The 22219-nt window shown below is 37.1% G+C and overlaps 1 protein-coding gene across 1 annotated transcript in view; it reads left to right on the top strand.

Moving 5' to 3' along the window:
* RELN (reelin) overlaps nt 1-22219 on the top strand; it is a gene marked incomplete at its 5' end in the record, with an annotated part of 523328 nt that overhangs the window by 305398 nt on the left and 195711 nt on the right. Inside the window, one exon of the mRNA XM_082662360.1 lies at nt 5636-5781. Coding sequence (XP_082518486.1) covers nt 5636-5781 — 146 coding nt within the window. The remainder of the gene's footprint in view (nt 1-5635; nt 5782-22219) is intronic.

The following is a 22219-nucleotide window of genomic DNA, read 5'->3' as shown; positions in this document are numbered from 1 at the left end:
AGTTATTAAAACTGTCTCCAATTCAACAGTTAAAAAAAAAAAAGCTAAGACTCAGGAAGTCACATGTTATTTGTAATCATTTACTCAAGAAAACCTGCTATATTTTTACCATACTCAAAATAAAGTAGCCCTGAATTCCAAAGTATTCTTCTTGTCATATTAAAGCTCACGTATCTCACAGAGTTAGACATTTAACTGTCTTACGAAGTTGTTTAGATTTTAATTGTCTCGCAAATGACATGAGTTTGAATAGATGCTGAACAAAAACAGCTGGGTATTAAAATCACTGAGCAATTTTCTGAAATTCTTTCAGTTCGCATTTTGTTTGGCTCTTTAACATAAATACATAGATATACATTTCATCTGTAAGAAAAGTGGCGGCACACATCTTGCATTATTAAGTTTTCCTAAGGAAAATGTTTGGTGATCTGCCAAAGTTTGGAGAACTTTTAAAGTTCTAATTGATGGTTCAGTATGCCCTGAAAATGAATGAATGTTTGTAGTATTTTACCATATTGTATTGTGCAACATATTCTTTTACATTTTACTAAAGGTTTTAAGTTGATCTGAAGAATTTTAGTGACTAGTCTAATGAGAAACAATTTAAAATAGATTTAAATATTCTATTTCTCTCTAACCTACTGCCAAGGGTATATATTGCAAAGGGAATATAATAGTGCATATTTAGAAATTTGTGGAAAAGTGCATATTTAGAAATAAAATAACAATTATTTTATACCACTTAGAGATTTCAAAAAAATACTTCCACATAAAATATAATTTGTGCTTCTAACAGCGTCTCTAGGAAATAGATATTATTGGCCCCATTCCACAGCCTAAGAAACAGGCCTAGATGGGTTAAATGAGTTGTGCAAAACCATGGAGCCATTCAGTAGAGAAAATGCATCGGAACATGCCTTCTGATTCCAATCCCCAAACTCCTTGAGGATGGACAGTAACTGAGTTTTCATTCTTTGTCAAGAATGTTTTTGGTTTCCAGTATTGTGGGGTTTTTTCTAACCTTAATCACCTCAGCTCATGTAAGTGCTAAATTAATTGAATTGGGTTCTAGGGGAAAGTTCAAGCACCCCTACCCACACAGGTGGTGGATTTCCATTCAGAGGCAGAGATGCAATCTCAAACAAGCAGAGGCACAGGGGCTCTATCTCAATCTGAATGTAGTCAGGCATAAATTCTTAGTTTGGAGAGCATCTGGGAAACCAGTCCAATACTAAGACACTGAGCCCCCTGTGACCAATTCTAAAGTAGAATTAATGTAAAACTCTAACTAGCCTTGTAATTGATGCAGGAGTCCTCAGAAGGAGAACCCTGACTGGCCCCCTATCTTTCCCAGGATTCCTAAATGTAAGGATTATACATAATCAACTTCTTGGTAGGCCCATTCCTGCTCAAATGGCTCAGTAATTCACCAGTTTTGCACAGACTATCCCCTATTTTATAGTCCCAATAGTACCCAGCTGGCTTATATTACCCTTACTCCAAACCTTGAAAACATCTGTTCTACTCATAATGGCTGAGGCAGAAATTATGTCCTGATCTCCTTAGCATGGTGGGGAACAGAGCAAGCCGTCCATTGTAGTGTGTGCACTCAGTGCATCTCCAGGCCCTGCTGCCCTGAAATTGGCAGCCCCATCCTGCTAAGAGACAGGGGGATTTGATTCACTTCACGCTGAGCTGTGGCTGTTCGCTTTGGGTCTGTCACAGACTTTCTTTAGCAATGTGTTGATGTACTAAGACTATGATGAAGAAAACATTCCAAGAGCAATACTTTTCCCCCTCCACACCCAAAAGGGCATTGGGCCCATTTGGGAAGAGAGAATAGAGTGGAATATGAATCTTCCCCTAAACTCGACAGACAGGGTTAAGATGTTTCAGTGCAAGTCCAGCACAGACTGTTATAAACCACTGCCCTGTTTGTTTGAATTTAGACTTCGAGTATTGTCCTTTTACTGCCAATTGGTGAAGAACAGCTCCTTCCCTATAAAAATAAACTATGTAAAAAACTATACCATGCTGTCCTTCATGGAAACTTGGCAAAGACATCCTACTAGTTTTTAGATTTGCAATTATGAAAATTGGTTAACACTCAAAATGAGTGTTCATTTTTTTCAGGTTGTTTTCTTCATACTTGTTATGGTAAATATTACTTGTATTTCATACGCTGGCGCTAGCAGTTATAATGACAGAAAGGTATATTGATAGCTAATTTTTTTCTTCCAGTTTTATTGAAATATAATTGATATACAACACCGTAGAATTTTAAGGTGTACAACATAATGATTTGACTAACATACATGAAATGATTAACACAGTGTTTAGTGAACATCCATCGTTTCATATAGATACAATATTAAAGATAAAAAATATATTTTTGATAGCCAGTTTTTAATAGTTGTATAATTACAAATGATCTACTAAACTACCAAATGTATTTGGTAACAGCCAAATAACTAACAAAAAGATCCTTTAAAATATACTTAAGGGACTTCCTTGGTGGTCCAGTGGTGAAGAATCTGCCTTCCAATGCAGGGGACGCAGGTTCGATCCGTGGTTGGGGAACTAAGATCCCACGTGCCGCGGGGCAACTAAACCCATGCACCACACTACTGAGCCCACACGCCTCAACTAGAGAGCCCAAGTGCCGCAAACTACAGAGCCCACACGCCCTAGAGCCTGCGCGCCACAACTGGAGAAGGGAAAAACTGCATGCCACAACTAGAGAGAAGCCCACGCACCACAACGACGATCCTGTGTGCCGCAACTAAGACCCAACGCAGCCAAAAATAAATAAATAAATCTTAAAAAAAAAAACTTCAGTTTTTCTAAAACACCAACTCATTTTAATTTTGTAAAGTGAGTTTAACAGTATGGTATTCAGTTTCATAATGATGTGTTTCTTTACATAAATTTTCTATCTCAACTAAATTAAAATATGCATCAAATATGTTAATAATATAAATCTTGGAAGAGTAGCAAAGCATAGTTATGTATAACACAGTCTTAAAATATTAACAAATAATTCTGAGGTAAACAGAATCAAAATGGAAATAATTAAATTGATGTTTAGCCAGAAATGACCAAGATTTTATGTTAAGCAAGTCACTCTTTTCATTACACAAATATATCCTTTTAAATTGTAATATAGATTATTCTGTTTTCACATGTATGGATATTTCATATATGCCCTTTCCTTGGACAGTGACCTAATGTCATTTGCATCAGTGTCAGAGTCCTTATGTTAATTCTAAATAAACATAGGCCATAGTTGTTCAGGATTCCAGAATGGGAAGATAACTGTGAAAACCACTATTTAGAGCTCGGTGGATTTATTATTAGGAAAGTAATCTTTGTTATTCTAGTTAGCATTCATTATCTTTACAGAGTGCATAGTAGTAGAGGATCCTTGGGTTTGTCATTGCTTGACAGTTTCTATTTACTGTTTTGTTTTGGGGGGTTTTTTGATAGATGTATTTAATGCAGAATAATTGCCACAATAATGTTAGTTAACATATCCATCACTTCACGTAGTTACAACTTTTCTTTTTGTAGTGAAACTTCTAAAATCTATTGTCTAAATAAACTGAATCCTAGTTTTTGTTTTGTTTTGTTTTGTTTGTTTTGCGGTACGCGGGCCTCTCACTGCTGCGGCCCCTCCCATTGCGGAGCACAGGCTCCGGAAGCGCAGGCCCAGCGGCCACGGCTCACGCGGCACGCGGGACCTTCCCGGACCGGGGCACGAACCCGCACCCCCTGCACCGGCAGGCGGACCCCAACCACTGCGCCACCAGGGAAGCCCTGAATCCTAGTTTTGATCAATGTATCTGGGTTAAGGATCATATATAATGAGCTCAATTTAACATCCGTGAATAATCTGTACTCATTGTGGTGTGAAGAAGAGCCTCAGGCAGGTGAAGCCTGCCACACACTACAGTATTATCTAAGCTGATGGCAGGCCCAGTGGGTATGCCTTACGTCTTAGTGCTGTGAAATGACTCCCCCAAGATCATATGCTCCAATTCTCTTGAACTTCTGGAAGCTTCTGAAAACTTTTTTACTCTTTCAGTATAGAAGTCTGATATCCCTCCCCATTGATTTTACCTGCCATAATTAGTTTAATAGTCATAAAACATTTCTTTGCACACATCACTGCTCTATTTTAGACCATCACTGCTGATGGCATATTGCAGAGATCTCTTAGATTACCATTAAAGATCCTTTACGGTCAGGCTCCAGTCTAATTCTCAAAATTATGCCTACTTATCACCTATGTAATTTATTCATATTTGTCATCCAACTTGGATTTTTCTCAGTCCTTTAAAGCCAATTGAAGACCTGCTCATACATGAAGCCTGCACATCTAGAGCCCTGGACACAGTGATTCCTACTTTCCTCCACTCATTAGCTTTCCATATGCTGCCTTTGATAAATATCAACTAGACTGTAATTTTGTAGAGCAAAGATTGGATATTATTATACTCTTATAAACCCCTTCCCTCCAGTACCTTCCTTAACGCTTACTACATCATGAGTTCTCCATAACAGATTAGTTAATTACCTGAAAGGCATAACCATATCATTCATTTATTCATTTATTGAATTACTCAACAAATATTTTTGAATTCCTACCATATGCCAAGCACTGTGCTAAAACCTGGAATACAGGGACATGACCCCTGCCCTGCAGAACTTACAGTCACTGGGCCCAACTGATATTCTCTGTCCAGTTGTTTTTCTTCATTCCTATTTTAAGAGTATATAAAACTTAAAAGAATGTTTGGTCTTTTCATTTTTTAGCATTTCTCTATGTGTGACATTACCAAAAAATGATTAATGCAAAAACTTATCATATTTTTTAAAACTAAATACTCAGTTTACTCAGCTCCAGAGTTGGATCTTGCCTTTGACTATTCACTTTAAGCTGAAAAAATGTAGGTTATAAAAAAAGCATCACAAAAAATTATTTTTCTTTATTCTTTGTAAGCCTGGTGTTCTTTTGGAGAATAACAAAGTTTGTTGTTTATGAGCTCCTCCTTGGGGACATCATGCACTTCCTAGGTCTTGTCAGACACTTTTACTCAAAAGCTGGCTGAGAATATATGATCATATCAGGGATTACTTTGACCTTTTCTGTATTCCATGTTTTGATTAGCAAGCTATTCGGCTCATATCCCATTTATAGACAAATTGTGAAAGGCTTGAATGGCAAGCCAGAAATATATGGAATATTGAAAAGGTCAGTGTGATTTAGCCTGTAACCACAGTATTGAAAATATATGACAAGTCATTATCACACTTAATTCCCACAACAAGGACTGTGGTAAAGATGGGAAATTATGCCAATTAAAATATTCTTGTTTCATACTGAAGGCTGAGGTGGCAAAGCTCAAATGGCCTCTTGACTCCTTTTTTGTGATAACTTAATAAGCTAGAGAGAAACTGTAATTGAATTAAACAAGACCAAAAAAAAAGAGGTAACAATTCCTTTTGATTTCGGAGTCCACCATAGAGGGAATAACATAATGAGTTTTCTAAAAACTCTAATTATACATGAGTAAGACAGATATAGCTACAAAACCAATTCAACAGACACCCCATGCTCTCTTTTTATCTACAGCATAGCTGTCAGTCAGATGGGAACTCCATTTATTTCCATGGAAATGAAGGCAGTGAGTTCAATTTTGCCACCACCCGGGATGTAGATCTTTCTACAGAGGATATTCAAGAGCAGTGGTCAGAAGAATTTGAGAGCCAGCCTACAGGGTAAGTAATTGTTATCTCCCATGCTGTGTATAGCACTTACGTTTATTCCACTGGAAATATTTTAAATGCATATTGTTAAATAGCAAAAGTATACTTAACACTGGTGATCCTTATCATAGACAAGCCAAAAGGGGTACACTTATGTTAAACATTCTTTATTAAGTAATCAACTATTTTTATGCATACTAATTTTTGTGATTGCAAATACCTTTTAACTTCAGTTGAATCACTTATATCTCATCTTTGTTTCTTCAGCTTTTACTGGGAAAATGTGTTTTATTTTTCAATGCGTATAGAATATAAAATCTTTCCACTACTTTTATATTGAGACTTTCAGTTGTCTTCCTGGGATCTGAGATTTACAGATGCTGTTACCTGATTTTCAGTGGAGTGTGGCTGTGATCTGTAAAAATTGATTTAGGGGGTAAAATTTAATCTTTGAGAGATTTTTTAAAATATTTTTAAATTTTTTAATTTTTGGCTGTGTCGAGTCTTAGTTGAGGTGTGTGGGCTTCTCTTAGTTGTGGTGTGCGGGCTCCAAAGCCCATGGGCTCTGTAGTTGTGACACATGGGCTCTCTAGTTGTAGTGTGCAGGCTCTCTAGTTGTGGCGTGTGGGCTTAGTTGCCCTGCAGCATGTGGGAATCTTAGTTCCCTGACCAGGGATCAAACCTGCGTCCCCTGCATTGGAAGGGGGATTCTTAACCACTGGACCACCAAGGAAGTCCCTGAGAGATATTTAAAGAAAGAATATGGGGTTGAGGTTGAAACAATGAGGATGGTTTGGTGGTAGTATTTTCTGGCCATTCTGAACTATGTGACTTCTTCTGGGTCCAGTGACCCTAAGATATTTCCTATTAATTGAGTAGCACTTTCAGAAATTTCAGAACAAGTTGAAAAAAATTAATAGGTTCAGAGAAACAAAATTCATAAGGTAGTATGAATTGGAAAGAAATTCTAGAAATTCTCTGGTTTGCACCTGGCTTTTTTTTTTTTTTTTTTTTTTTTTTTTTTGCAGTATACACTTGTAATCATAACAGCAGGTCCTTACTGCTGTTTAGTGTATGTTTTCTAAGACTATGATGAAGATGAATGAAATTAACATAAAGTGTAATTTCATGATGGATATGAAATAGCAATAATTTAGTGCTTAACTACGAGGAACTTTCCCAGAACACAACATTTGAGATAGTCACGTCCCTCTGATCTCAACAAATTCAATCAAAATTGGATGGGATTCTAAGTGTCAGAGGGGAGAGAAGGCCACTATTGATGACCTCTTGGGTTCCCCACTTCCTATGCATTGCCCAGAAGCTGCATTTGGACCCAATAAAAGGGAAGTCTGACCAGCAGCCTAAGCCACTGCTACTGCTTCTTGACCTTCTGCTGCCACATCAAGGTCTCTCACTGTTGAAAGCTAGATTTCTACAGCAGCTGACCCAGCCCTGCTCTTCCCCACCTCAGGGAAGTCCAGCTGTGGGAAGCCTCTGAAGGAGACTGACACTTTGAGGGACCCCACCCCCTCAAGGGTGCACTATTGACCTTTCCAAGCCTAGCAGTGATGCGCAAGCCCTTCAGTCCACAGAACCTTCTCTTTCAAGGTTCCTGTCACTCTTGAAGTGCCATGTCCAGTGTGGCTGTGGTGTCTCCTTGAGGGACCAGCAACCATTGTTCCTCTCTCTCGTGTCCAGGATCTCCCCAGGAACCTGGCTGCTTTCCTTTGTAGCCCTTGTACTACATAGGGCTCATTCCACTCCCCTCAGAGACCCATGGGCTTTGATGGGGTCTAGAACTTTGACAGTGCATGCCAAGTCTTCTTTACCTACCTTCTAGAGATAAAAGATCCATCACCAGCTTTACATCACCATATCAGTTCTTTCTTTCTGACCCCTGATATAAAAGACCAATTCAAATCCCTTTCCTGATGATGGAGCTTAACTGCCTATGAGAGGGTCCCAAATTTTGAAGCACCAGAGACTCGTGACCTCCACTCCTTCACCTCTCCAAGCTAATACCACCTATGCAGCAGTTGTAGGTCATTTTCTTCAGTGAGACCTACATCCTCTAGGAACACAAATGATGCCACAGTGTTGTCCAGATACCCAGTCTCCATCCCACTAAAGCAGAGAGAGAAACACAAGTCTCCAGTGGTACCATTCTGATACATGCGTGAACCCTTTCCTGTTATTTATGTAGCTAGCTGGCTAGCTAGTTACCAAGTTATCTCTTTCCTCGAAGTCCTAATGTCCTCTTATTCTTTTGGGAAGAGATACAATTTATTTTTACCTATGGCCTTCATATCCACATATTCCCTCTCCTAGAATGCCCTCTTCTTTGTTTTAGCTTGTTGTATTATCAAAAAGCATCTATAAAAGAACAAAAGAATGCTTACTGGATGGATTAATGGTCCATACAGCTCTCTGCTACTAACATTAGTGGAGACTTAGTACAAACACACACAAAAACACCTTTATGAATTAAGCTTAGAAAGGAATAGATTTGATATTAGAAGAAACCAAGCACATTTTAGAAAATTAATGTACTAATCCAGAAAAATAGCTGGCAAAAAATATATTCCAATTAACAGATCAGACATTCTGCTATCTCAGAGCACTACTGATGTGAGAATTTGTGGCTAAACCAAAATATTCATCTCCCAAAACAAACAAAATGAACTAAAAGTATTTATGCTTAAAAAAAGAGCTAAATTCAACACAGATACAGAGGAACATCAGTGCAAATTCCATTCGCTCAGTGACTCAGGTGGTTTCTTTGGCCACTTCTCAGTACTGAGATATATCAGGTTTTGGTCACAGATAAGAGGCCAATACTTTCAGGCTGTGACATTGTCAGCAGATTTCTGTTCCAATAAGGTAGAATAATGTGCTCGACAAAAGCACCTGTGCCACTCTAATTAGAACACAATTAATTCACCTTAATTCTAAAAGCAGCTTAATTATTCTAGCAACCACACCTTGGGTTTATTTGTAGCTTTTCCCCTAGGATATCAGACCACACCGCCCCCCTCAGAACTACCTCATTTGTGCTCTCATCTGGTGAACCATTCATCCACATTGGCATTATATTATTTAAAAAGGTATAAAAGGATAATGAGACTATCTAGTGTTTTCTCTGTTTGGGGATGATGGTAAAATGCTGCTTTAATCCATAGCATTGTATGTGAATGTGTGTGTGTGTGCCCCCTCTCCGCATCCACGCATTCTCAAACGATGCTTTATTGATCTGAGAAAGAAAGCTGTTATAATAATTTATAATCAAAGCTCCAGGGAAAAAATCCTGTCACAATCAAATTAACATGAAGCATTTTTACCTAGGGTACGAGCTGACAAAGAAACACAGATTAGGAACTTGGTAGTGAAATTCTTGTTGTGTTTTATCAGCCAGATTTACTGAATATTTGTCTCATTCCTCCCCTCAGCCATCACCACCCACAGAATTTATCATCAAAAGCTCACATGCTAAAATAGACATAAAATGTAGGTGGTAAATCCCCACTCTATTCAAGAGTGACCAATTAAATTGATTGGATTGTAGCTTTGAGGTCACTTTCTTTTAAGACAGAAAAATTAGATTATTAATATGGATATAATATTTTCATCTCGTTTAACTATATTTTTCTCCCATAAGAATTATGAGAGAGGGCTTCTCTGGTGGCGCAGTGGTTGAGAGTCTGCCTGCCGATGCAGGGGACATGGATTCGTGCCCCAGTCCAGGAGGATCCCACATGCCGTGGAGCGGCTGGGCCCATGAGCCACGGCTGCTGAGCCTGCACGTCCGGAGCCTGTGCTCCGCAACGGGAGAGGCCACAGCAGTGAGAGGCCCGTGTACCGCAAAAAAAAAAAAAAAAAAAAAAAAAAAAAAAAGAATTATGAGAGAGAAAAAGGAATATGCAGTCCTCTCTAATAATAGCTTCAAAACATTTCATATGAATGACAAGAAAAAAAGCCAGTGTCATTATGACTTTTTTGGAAACCACTTTCCAAATATTCCTGTTTTCTTTCCATTTGAGTCAAATTATTTGATCTCAGATCACAAGGATGCAAAAGCTGTTTGCCTTTTACATCATAAAGCTGTATGTTGATAGGTTTATTTTAAGTGGGATTTTAAAGTTTCTTTTCTTTTTCCTAAAGACACATCTGTTACTTCAGCAAGAGAGAAAGTTAAATAGATACACTGTTAATTTATGTGAGCCTTTCTGAACTTTGGCTTAACCTCACAAACACATCTAGTTAGCAACTACCATATCTCACCCATCTGAGGCTGTCTTTGGGTGGGAGGGGGCTTTGTAGAAAAACACATTACTAGAATATGGAATTTGTATACTTGTCTTTCATCCCAAATGAAAACATTGTATGTTTTTAACTATTCAGATAACTTTAAAAAATATCTGTTTTTTTGCTGTCACCAAAGTATTCATGTTAGAGAAGCTCCACACATGTAATGAATATTAAACTATTTTTTTGAAGTGTAGTTGATTTACAATGTTGTATTAGGTTCAGGTGTACAGCAAAGTGATTCAGTTATACATATATATATATATATATATATATTCTTTTTTCAGATCCTTTTGTTTCCTTTTCTTTTTCCAGATTCTTTTCCATTATAGGTTATTACAAGATACTGAATATAGTTCCCTCTGCTATACAGTAGGACCTTATTGTTTATCTATTCTATATATAGTATTTTTTTAAAGATTTTTTTGATGTGGACCATTTTTAAAGTCTTTACTGAATTTGTTACAATATTGTTTCTGTTTTATGGTTTGGTTTTTTGGCCACAAGGCACGTGGGATCTTAGCTCCCCGACTAGGGATTGAACCCACACTCCCTGCACTGGCAGGCAAAGTCTCAACCACTGGACCGCCAGGGAAGTCTCTATATATAGTATTTTGTAACTGCTAATCCCAAACTCCTAATTTATCCCTCCCCACCTTTCCCCTTTGGTAACCGTAAGTTTGTTTTCTATGGCTGTGAGTCTATTTCTGTTTTGTAAATAAGTTCATTTGTATCATTTTTTTAACTTCCACATATAAGTTATATCATATGACATTTGTCTATGACTTATTTCACTTAGTGTAATAATCTCTAGGTACATCCATGTTGCTGCAAATGGCATTATCTCATATTTTATGGCTGTATAATTGAATATTAGACTATTGAATCAACACAGCATGCTCTAGTCTTCCCCACCTGCCCCAAATCCTTGGAAACTACAGAAAACAAGCAAATGAATCTATAATGACAACAGAGTGTGCCCTAATTGAGTCAGGAATTATGAAGTGTTGCACAAAAGAAGAAAAAAAAATAGAGAGAGAAAGAGAGAGGAGAAAAGGATCTGATGGAAGGAGGAAACTATAACCCAAAACATATATTGAATGACACACTACAAAAGGGTCCTAGGTACTGAACACAGGAATCAGATGGGTCTCTGGAGTCCTGCTGTCGAGATTGCTAAGTAGGTGAGTCTTTGACTACACACACTTCTGTGCAGGCATGTCTGCCCCTAGGAACAAACAATGAATGTGGACACTTGGAATGGAGAAGCAGGGCAATGCCAGGAAACTGGAAACCTCCAGGACCCCTATGGTACCCCCCACCCAAGGGCACATCTGCTCCCATTGGTGGGCATTTTTACACCAAAACTAAGGAAGAATAGCAGATACAAATCTAAGCAAATGGTCTAGAATCATCAAATCTGAGGAAAATCCACTCCATTAAAAAAAATTCATCAAACTAGAGAACTAAGAGCTGAGAAAATAGAAGTAGCAGAATAAACAAATGGAGATTTTATAAGAAGTATAATTGATACCTTCAGAGAGATAAGAGAGCACACTGCATTTGTGAAATTAAACCAGATTTTGTGAGGAAAAAATAGAGATGTGAGAAATGAAAATATATGATTGTTGAAACAAATTTAATGGTTTTTTTTCCCTCTGAATATGAGCATTAGCATAGCTGAAGAACAAATTAATGAGCTGGAAATTTGAGTCTTGAAATCTTTCCAAAACTTAGGGTTATTGGATGTAAGAAAAAGAAATGTAAAGTGTACGGGGGAGATTGGTACTTCTAACATTAGAAATAATAGGAATTCCAAAAGGAGGAAGGGTCAGAGGGAATATGTGGAATGAAATATTCAAAAATATAATTGAAGACAAGTTCCCAATACTTAAAAAAGAAGAAGAAAGAAAATGTTTAGCAAGGTGGATGGAAAAATATCCAGTCCTAGACCATCAGGGAGAAACTTTAGAATGCAGAAAAAAGAGGAAATGCTAAAAGCTTCTAGATGAGATTCACTGTGTAATACTTTCCTTAGTAACACTAAGCATAATTTTATAAAATGCGGCAGTTATCTTAATGTTATGAGAGAAAATTATTTGGAACATAACATTCCCCTCCAGTCAAATATCATTCAAGTATTGGGGAAAAATAAAAATTTTCAGACACACAGGGTTCAGAAAGTTTACTACTCCTGAATGCTCTCTGAAAGAATTACTAGAAGATGTATACCTGGAAATTAATCCAAGAGAAATATGATAGATTCAAGAAAGAGGAGTGAGCAAGGAAAAAAGTAAAGCTTGTAGTTCAGACTGAAAAAAGTATTGATTATTGAAAATTTTTAATAAAAATTGGAATTAAAGCCCAGATGACCTCAATATGAGAGGTACAGAGGGAGACTGACAAGAAGAGAAGAAGAAGGAATTAAAATACTGCCAAAGTTCTTAACGTGCTTGGAGTGAGGATATAGATCTTGGGTAACTCTTAATGTTAATAGAAAACTTTAAGGGTAAATATGTGTGGTAAAGAAAATAGATTAGACCAGAGAGCAGACAGCAGAAGCAAGAAGAACTACATTCCTGCAGCCTGTGGAACAAAAACCACATTCACAGAAAGATAGACAAGATGAAAAGGCAGAGGGCTATGTACCAGATGATGGAACAAGATAAAACCTCAGAAAAACAACTAAATGAAGTGGAGATAGGAAACCTTCCAGAAAAAGAATTCAGAGTAATGATAGTGAAGATAATCCAGGACCTCGGAAAAAGAATGGAGGCAAAGATGGAGAAGATGCAGGAAATGTTTAACAAAGACCTAGAGGAATTAAAGAACAAACACCTAGAAGAATTAAAGAAGAAGCAAACACAGATGAACAATACAATAACTGAAATGAAAAATACACTAGAAGGAATCAATAGCAGAATAACTGAGGCAGAACAATGGACAAGTGACCTGGAAGACAGAATGGTGGAATTCACTGCCATGGAACAGTATAAAGAAAAAAAATGAAAAGAAATGAAGACAGCCTGAGAGACATCTGGGGCATTAAATGCAACAACATTCGCATTACAGGGGTCCCAGAGGAGAAGAGAGAGAGAAAGGACTGGAGAAAATATTTGAAGAGATAATAGTCAAAAACTTCCCTAACATGGGAAAGGAAATAGCCACCCAAGTCCAGGAAGCACAGAGAGTCCCAGGCAGGATAAACCCAAGGGGAAACACACCGAGACACATAGTAATCAAACTGACAAAATTAAAAACAAAGAAAAATTACTGAAAGCAACAAGGGAAAAATGACAAATAACATACAAGGAAACTCCCATAAGGTTAACAGCTGATTTCCCAGCAGAAACTCTACAAGCCAGAAGGGAGTGGCACGATATATTTAAAATGATGAAAGGGAAGAACCTACAAACAAGATTACTCTACCAGGCAAGGATCTCATTCAGATTTGACAGAGAAATCAAAAGCTTTACAGACAAGCAAAAGCTAACAAAATTCAGCACCACCAAACCAGCTCTACAACAAATGCTAAAGGAACTTCTCTAAGAGGGAGACAAGAGAAGAAAAGGACCTACAATAACAAACCCATAACAATTAAGAAAATGGTCATAGGAACATACATATCGATAATTACCTTAAATGTGAATGGATTAAATGCTCCAACCCAAAAACACAGGCTTACTGAATGGATACAAAAACAAGACCATATATATATATATATATATGCTGTTTACAAGAGACCCACTTCACACCTAGGGACGCATAGAGACTGAAACCGAGGGGATGGAAAAAGATATTTCATGCAAATGGAAATCAAAAGAAAGCTGGAGTAGCAATACTCATATAAGATAAAATAGACTTTAAAATAAAGAAGGTTACAAGAGACAAGGAAGGACACTACATAATGATCAAGGGATCAATCCAAGAAGAAGACATAACAATTATAAATATACATGCACCCAACATAGGAGCACCTCAATACATAAGGCAAATATGAACAGCTATAAAAGGAAATAGTAACACAATAAAGGTGGGGGACTTTAACACCTCATTTACACCAACGGACAAATCATCCAGACAGAAAACTAATAAGGAAACACAAGCTTTAAATGACACAATAGACCAGATAGATTTAACTGATGTTTATAGGACATTCCATCCGAAACCAGCAGATTACACTTTCTTCTCAAGTGCACATGGAACATTCTCCAGGATAGATCACATCTTGGGTCACAATCAAGCTTTGGTAAATTTAAGAAAATTGAAATCATACCAAGCATCTTTTCTGACCACAATGCTATGAGATTAGAAATCAGTTACACGGGAAAAACGTAAAAAACACAAACACACGGAGGCTAAACAATACATTACTAAATAACCAAGAGATCACTGAAGAAATCAAAGAGGAAATCAAAAAATACCTAGAGACAAATTACAATGAAAACACGACAATGCAAAACCTATGGGATGCAGCAAAAGCAGTTCTAAGAGGGAAGTTTATAGCAATACAAGCCTACGTTAAGAAACAAGAAACATCTCAAATAAGCAATCTAACATTACACCTAAAGGAACTAGAGAAAGAAGAACAAACAAAACCCAAAGTTAGCAGAAGGAAAGAAATCATAAAGATCAGAGCAGAAATAAGTGAAATAGAAACAAAGAAAATAATAGCAGAGATCAATAAAACTAAAAGCTGGTTCTTTGAGAAGATAAACAAAATTGATAAACCATTAGCCAGACTCATCAAGAAAAAGACGGAGGGGACTCAAATCAATAAAATTAGAAATGAAAATGAGAAGTTACAACGGACACCGCAGAAATACAAAGCATTCTAAGAGACGACTATAAGGAACTCTATGCCAATAAAATGGACAACGTGGAAGAAATGGACAAATCCTTAGTAAGGTATATGCTTCCAAGACTGAACCAGGAAGAAATAGAAAATATGAACAGACCAATCACAAGTAATGAAATTGAAACTGTGATTAAAAATCTTCCAACAAACAAAAGTCCAAGACCAGATGGCTTCACAGGTGAATTCTATCAAACATTTAGAGAAGAGCTAACACTCACCCTTCTCAAACTCTTCCCAAAAAATTACAGAGGAAGGAACACTCCCAAACTCATTCTATGAGGCCACCATCACCCTGATACCAAAACCAGACAAAGATGCTACAAAAAAAGAAAATTACAGACCCCTATCACTGATGAATATAGATGCAGAAATCCTCAACAGAATACTAGCAAACAAAATCCAACAACACATTAAAAGGATCATACACTATGATCAAGTGGGATTTATCCCAGGGATGCAAGGATTCTTCAATATATGCAAATCAATCAATGTGATACACCATATTAACAAATTGAAGAATAAAAACCATATGATCATCTCAATAGATGCAGAAAAAGCTTTTGACAAAATTCAACACCCATTTATGATAAAAACTCTCCAGAAAGTGGGCATAGGGGGAACCTACCTCAACATAATAAAGGCCATATGTGACAAACCCACAGCAAACATCATTCTCAATGGTGAAAAACTGAAAGCATTTCCTCTAAGGTCAGGAACAAGACAAGGATGTCCACTCTTGCCACTATTATTCAACATAGTTTTGGAGGTCCTAGCCACGACAATCAGAGAAGACAAAGAAATAAAAGGAATACATATTGGAAAAGAAGAAGTAAAATTGTCACTGTTTGCAGATGACATGGTACTATACATAGAGAATCGTAAAGATGCCACCAGAAAACTACTAGAGCTAATCAACGAATTTGGTAAGGTTTCAGGATACAAATTTAATGCACAGAAATCTCTTTCATTCCTATACACTAAAGATGAAAAATCTGAAAGAGGAATGAAGGAAACACTCCCATTTACCACTGCAACAAAAAGAATAAAATACCTAGGAATAAACCTACCAAGGGAGACAAAAGACCTGTATGCAGAAAAGTATAAGACACTGATGAAAGAAATTAAAGATGATACAGATGGAGAGATATACCATGTTCTTGGATTGGAATAATCAACATTGTGAAAATGACTATACTAGCCAGAGCAATGTCCCTATCAAATTACCAGTGGCATCTACCACAGAACTAGAACAAAAAAATCTTAAAATTTATATGGAGACATAAAAGGCCCCGAATAGCCAAAGCAGTCTTGAGGGGAAAAAATGAAGGTGGAGGAATCAGACTCCCTGACTTCAGACTATACTGCAAAGCTACAGTAATCAAGACAATATGGTACCAGCACAAAAACAGAAATATAGATCAATGGAACAGGCTAGAAAGCCCAGAGATAAACCCACGCACCTATGGTCAACTAATCTGTGACAAAGGAGGCAAGGATATACAATGGAGAAAAGACAGCCTCTTCAATAAGTGGTGCTGGGAAAACTGGACAACTACATGTAAAAGAATGAAATTAGAACACTCCCTAACACCATACACAAAAATAAACTCAAAATGGATTAGAGACCTAAATGTAAGACCGGACACTATAAAACTCTTAGAGGAAAACATAGAAAGAACACTCTTTGACATAAATCACAGCAAATCTGTTTTGATCCACCTCCTAGAGTAATGGAAATAAAAACAAAAATAAACAAATGGGACCTAATGAAACTTAAAACTTTTGCAAAGCAAAGGAAACTATAAACAAGATGAAAAGATAACCCTCAGAATAGGAGAAAATATTTGCAAATGAATCAACGGAGAAAGGGTTAAACTCCAAATCATAAACAGCTCATGCAGCTCAATATCAAAAAAACAAACAACCCAATCCAAAAATGGGCAGAAGACCTAAATAGACATTTTTCCAAAGAAGACATACAGATGGCTACGAAGCACATGAAAAGCTGCTCAACATCACTAATTATTACAGAAATGCAAATCAAAACTACAATGAGGTATCACCTCACACCAGTTAGAATGGGCATCATCAGAAAATCTACAAACAACAAATGCTGGAGAGGGTGTGGAATAAAGGGAACCCTCTTACACTGTTGGTAGGAATGTAAATTGGTACAGCCACTATGGAGAACAGTATGGAGGTTCCTTAAAAAAATAAAAATAGAATTACCATGTGACCCAGCAATCCCACTACTGTGCATATACCTAGAGACAACCATAATTCAAAAAGACACATGCACCCCAGTGTCCATTGCAGCACTATTTACAATAGCCAGGTCATGGAAGCAACCTAAATGCCCATCGACAGACGAATGGATAAAGAAGATGTGGTACATATATCAATGGAATATTACTCAGCCATAAAAAGGAATGAAATTGGGTCATTTGTAGAGACATGGATGGATCTAGAGACTGTCATACAGAGTGAAGTAAGTAAGAAAGAGAAAAACAAATATCGTATTTTAACACATATATGTGGAACCTTGAAAAATGGTACAGATGAACCGGTTTGCAGGGCAGAAATAGAGACACAGATGTAGAGAACAAATGTATGGACACCAAGGGGAGAAAGTGTTGGTGTCATGAATTGGGAGATTGGGATTAACATATGTACACTAACATGTATAAAATGGGTAACTAATAAGAACCTGCTATATAAAAAAATAAGTTAAATAAAATACAAAAATTCAAAAAAAATTTGCAATTTATAGGCTACATAACTTCTAAAGCATTAGGTTAATATAAAACAAAGAATACTTAGTCCAACAAATGCCAGGAAAGTGACAAAAAATAAACAATAAAAAACAGGGTAAATAGAAAACAGAAAACAATTTGGCAGGAACATATCAGTACAATCTGAACATATCAGTACACAATAAATTTGAGTGAGATATATTCATTTATTCAGTGAGATTTTCACAGTAGGTTTTTAAAAAATCAGCTATATGTTTGCTATTTATGAGAGACTCAAACTAGAACAACACAAGAAGTTGAAAGTCAAAGAAGAGAAACTAGTATACCAGATAAATGCAGCAAAAGAAGCAAGGAGGCATATTAATTTCAGATATTCAAATCCGATAAAGTAGAATTCAGATTTAAGCATTAAAAGGGCTAAAAAGGAGTATTTTTGTGTGTGTGGCTTTTTTTTTTTTACATCTTTATTAGATTATTGTTGCTTTACAATGTTGTGTTAGTTTCTGCTGTACAACACAGTGCATCAGCTGTCTGTATACCTATATCCCCTCCCTCTTGGGCCTCCCTTCCACCCTCCCCATCTCACCCCTCTAGGTTGTCACAAAGTACCGAGGTGATCTCACTGTGCTATACAGCAGCTTCCCACTAACTATCTATTATACACATAGTAGTGTATATATGTCAGTGCTACTCTCTCAATTCGTCCCACCCTCCCCTTACCCCACTGTGTCCACAAGTCTGTTCTCTACATCTGTGTCAGTATTCCTGCCTTGCCACTAGGTTCATCAGTACCATTTTTCTAGATTCCATATACATGCATTAATATACGGTGTTTGTTTTTTTCTTCCTGACTTACTTCACTCTGTATGACAGAATCTATGTCCATCCACATCACCACAGATGACTCAATTTCCTATGCAACAGTATATGAAGAACACTTTGCACAATGCATGACATATAATAAGCAATCAGAAGACTTAAAAATTGGTTATTATTCCAACTATGCTTACTATCGGTAATGGGATATGACCAAAGTGGTACTCAAAGAAAAATTATATTCATAGTAACTAATAAGATATGAAAGAAACACAAAGTTGAATAGTCCAGTGAAACCTACATTGGATTCTCTAAATAAACCAATGAAATGTCATTTTAAAAAAGACAATATTAGTTAAAATGATAATTGGATATATTTTAAAACCATGGAAGTGCTAAAGTGGATCAGAGTAAACTTGTTGCAAGCTGTTAAAAGACTTCTTGGGCTTCCCTGGTGGCGCAGTGGTTGAGAGTCCGCCTGCCGATGTGGGGGACATGGGTTCATGCCCCAGTCTGGGAGGATCCCGCGTGCCGCGGAGCGGCTGGGCCCGTGGGCCGTGGCCGCTGGGCCTGCGCGTCCAGAGCCTGTTGCTCCGCAGTGGGGGAGGCCACAACAGTGGGAGGCCCGCGTACCGCAAAAAAAAAAAAAGACTTCTTACTTGTTCTGGTTTGCTTTTGATGTGGGTTCTAAGATTACTTTCTGTTTACACAGATTGTTTTTCTGTTTTGAAACATAGTAAATTTTCAAATAATAAAAGAATAAGTTCATATGATTAGGTATGCTAAAATTGTTCTGGAATTCCTTCATAGAAATTTTAAACCCTTCTTTAATTTGCAGCATGTGTACATCTTTGCTTTTGGCACTGCCATTCTTGAGTTGGTTAATAACCCCTTCCCCTCTCCAAACCAGCTGTCCCTGTGAGCATCCAGAATACAGCAACTCACTCCCTCTTCAAGAGAGGACACTCTTTACTGAAGACACAGAAAGAAGAGAATGAAATCTGAATCCTCCCAAAGTGATTTAATTCCTCACAGCTTGGCATAACACTAGCCCATGATAGGATTTTTCTGTAGAAGGCTTTAGAGGAGGCTGCTGGCACTGAAATGTTCAGATGCCCACTTCTTCAGCATGTTTCATTTTCTGTAGTCTTTCCTCAGTAGTTCACCTGCTGCACACTGACCACAAGGTAGTCCTGAATATGTAGGAGTTTATACGAAGGAAAAGCAGAGCTCTGACACCTCACAAAACATAGCTCCAGGTTATCTAGAACATATTCAGGAGCATTAGGAAATTGAGAATTAATTCCTCAGCCCCATAAAGTATGCTAAGTAGTATAATTATTTAGCTGTGTATTTTGAAACATGAGAATGGCATAATGACTAGTTTGGCATATATGTAATAAAATATTATGTGACACATTTATAAAGAGTTAATAGTAACCTGGAAAATGTGTATATTACTAATGTAAATGAAAAAGGGCAAAATACAAAACCATCTGTATAATATTATCATGACCGCTTGGAAATATACATATAAAATAGTAGAAATATAGTAAAATAGAAATTGTTCTTGTCTCTGGGGTAGTATGGTTATGGGTGACTTTTTTCTTCTACTCTTTCTATTTTCCAATTTTCCAATGATGAGAATATTGCTATCACACTAGAAAACAAATAGATGGAATACCCAGAATTCTCCCACGTACCAGCAAGACATAGAAAAGATGCCAGAGGGCAAACAGGACTTATCCAATGGTCAGAGAGATTAGTCTCTGGACTGCTGACCTGACTATTTCCAGTTCTCTCCAACCTCCAGTCCTAACAATCCTGCTCTGCTACTGTCACACCCTATTAACTGCTTTATAAATTTGTTCTGAAGAAGCTCTTTCAAGAAATATATTTTAAAACAGCTCATGTAAGATTATAGAAAAAAATTTGAGCACAGATAATGTTTTCCTCAGGTCAGCCATGACTTAGTCTCTGATAGGTGATTTACTATAAAGAGACCAAAATACAAGTATTAGTTATGTTTTTTAATGGCATTGCTTAGAAAAGAGGGTCAGTCCTGAAACTGACTCAAAATGTCTTTCTTAAATTTCAATGCTATCCACTGGAATAAAACCAAGAAAAAAGCAATATAAACTCAATAAAACAAATGTATATTGGCTTCCTTGTTCTGAGGAGATAGTTCCAAAGAATGTTACATATACCTTGAAAACCAAAACTGCATATAGACCAACAAGAACAATCTCCATTATAGCCCCTTCAATGTCAGTTGATGCTTTTATTAAAAATTGGCTTTAAAATTACATAGAACTCTTCAGAACAGTTTGAGCATCTTCTTGCTATTTTCTACAGTTGTTCCCTCTATCCTACCCAGAAGAATTATGTTACCTCTGGCATTTTATTTAAGCTTCTAATTCAGGGTAAGTGAATTTAAGATAGACTGACAGACTGAGTTAACACTGTATTAAGTGGGTCTTTCTTTTTTTACAGGCATGTTCATTATTATTAAAGTAAAACCCACTTGACTATTTAGATCACATAAGTAATAAGTTTAAGCACCTCGATAGATTTGTAACCAAAATCTTAAACTGTACAAAAAATCCACGGATAGAAAGTACAGTTTTTCTTTCAGCTTAAATTGTTTAAGCAGTTACCCTTTGCATATTGTACTACAACATTGTCTAAGATTGCTGCTCTGCTAATTCTAGTGTGAAAAAAATAAAAACACTCATTATAACTTAGAAGTTCATTTGAATTGCCACTTTCACTTATTTTAAAACAAAAGTAGTACTACATTTTACAGGGGGAGAAAAGGAAACTAACATTTATTGAAACTGTAATACGCCAGGCAGTACATCATTTTCTCTAAACATCCTCAGTCTAGGTCATATTTCTGTCTTATTAGTGAGAAAGCTGAGTGCTTTCTACCATTCTGAAGCCAATATTCTTTATTAATGTTATTCCAGCAAGAGTGTAAATAAATACAATGCATGTAATAAAAACCTAAAGCAAAATTGAATTTGAGTGAAATATAGGGGAACCAATTGAAGAAAAGAATTTTTGAAATGCAGTGCATGCAGGAAAGCCTTCAAATAGAGCTTATCCTTTACCTTCACCTAAGCTGTCATGCTGGAGGAAAAACCTATAAATGCAATGAAGGTGGAGAAGCCTTTAGTCAAAGTGACCTCACAGGACTCATGCTAGAGATAAACCTCATGAATATAAAGGAATGTGGAGGGTCTTTTCCTATGGCACATCCCATATTAAATATCAGAGAATTCATCCCAAATAGAGAGAGACCTTATGGATGTAATGAACTTATTCAACCTCAGAGAATATCTAGTAGATAAAAAAAACCTTATGAATTTGGTAAATGTAGGATCTTAATAGCCAGGCTGTATTCTATATCTTAGTTCAAACCTAAAGTCACCAACTTTAGGTGGTTTAATATATTTTGGGAAATATAATAAAAAAATTTTGGCTTCCCTGGTGGCGCAGTGGTTGCGAGTCCGCCTGTCGATGCATGGGACACGGGTTCGTGCCCGGGTCCGGGAAGATCCCACATGCCGCGGAGCAGCTGGGCCCGTGAGCCATGGCCGCTGAGCCTGCGCGTCCAGAACCTGTGCTCCGCAGCGGGAGAGGCCACAACAGTGAGAGGCCCGCGTACCGCAAAAAAATATATAAATAAATAAATAAATAAATAAATTTTCATAGA

The sequence above is a fragment of the Grampus griseus genome (genome assembly GCF_964374135.1).
Source record: "Grampus griseus genome assembly, chromosome: 9".
Taxonomy (NCBI): domain Eukaryota; kingdom Metazoa; phylum Chordata; class Mammalia; order Artiodactyla; family Delphinidae; genus Grampus; species Grampus griseus.
The sequence above is the reverse complement of the archived record's forward strand: the minus strand, read 5'-3'. Positions and strand labels throughout refer to the sequence as shown.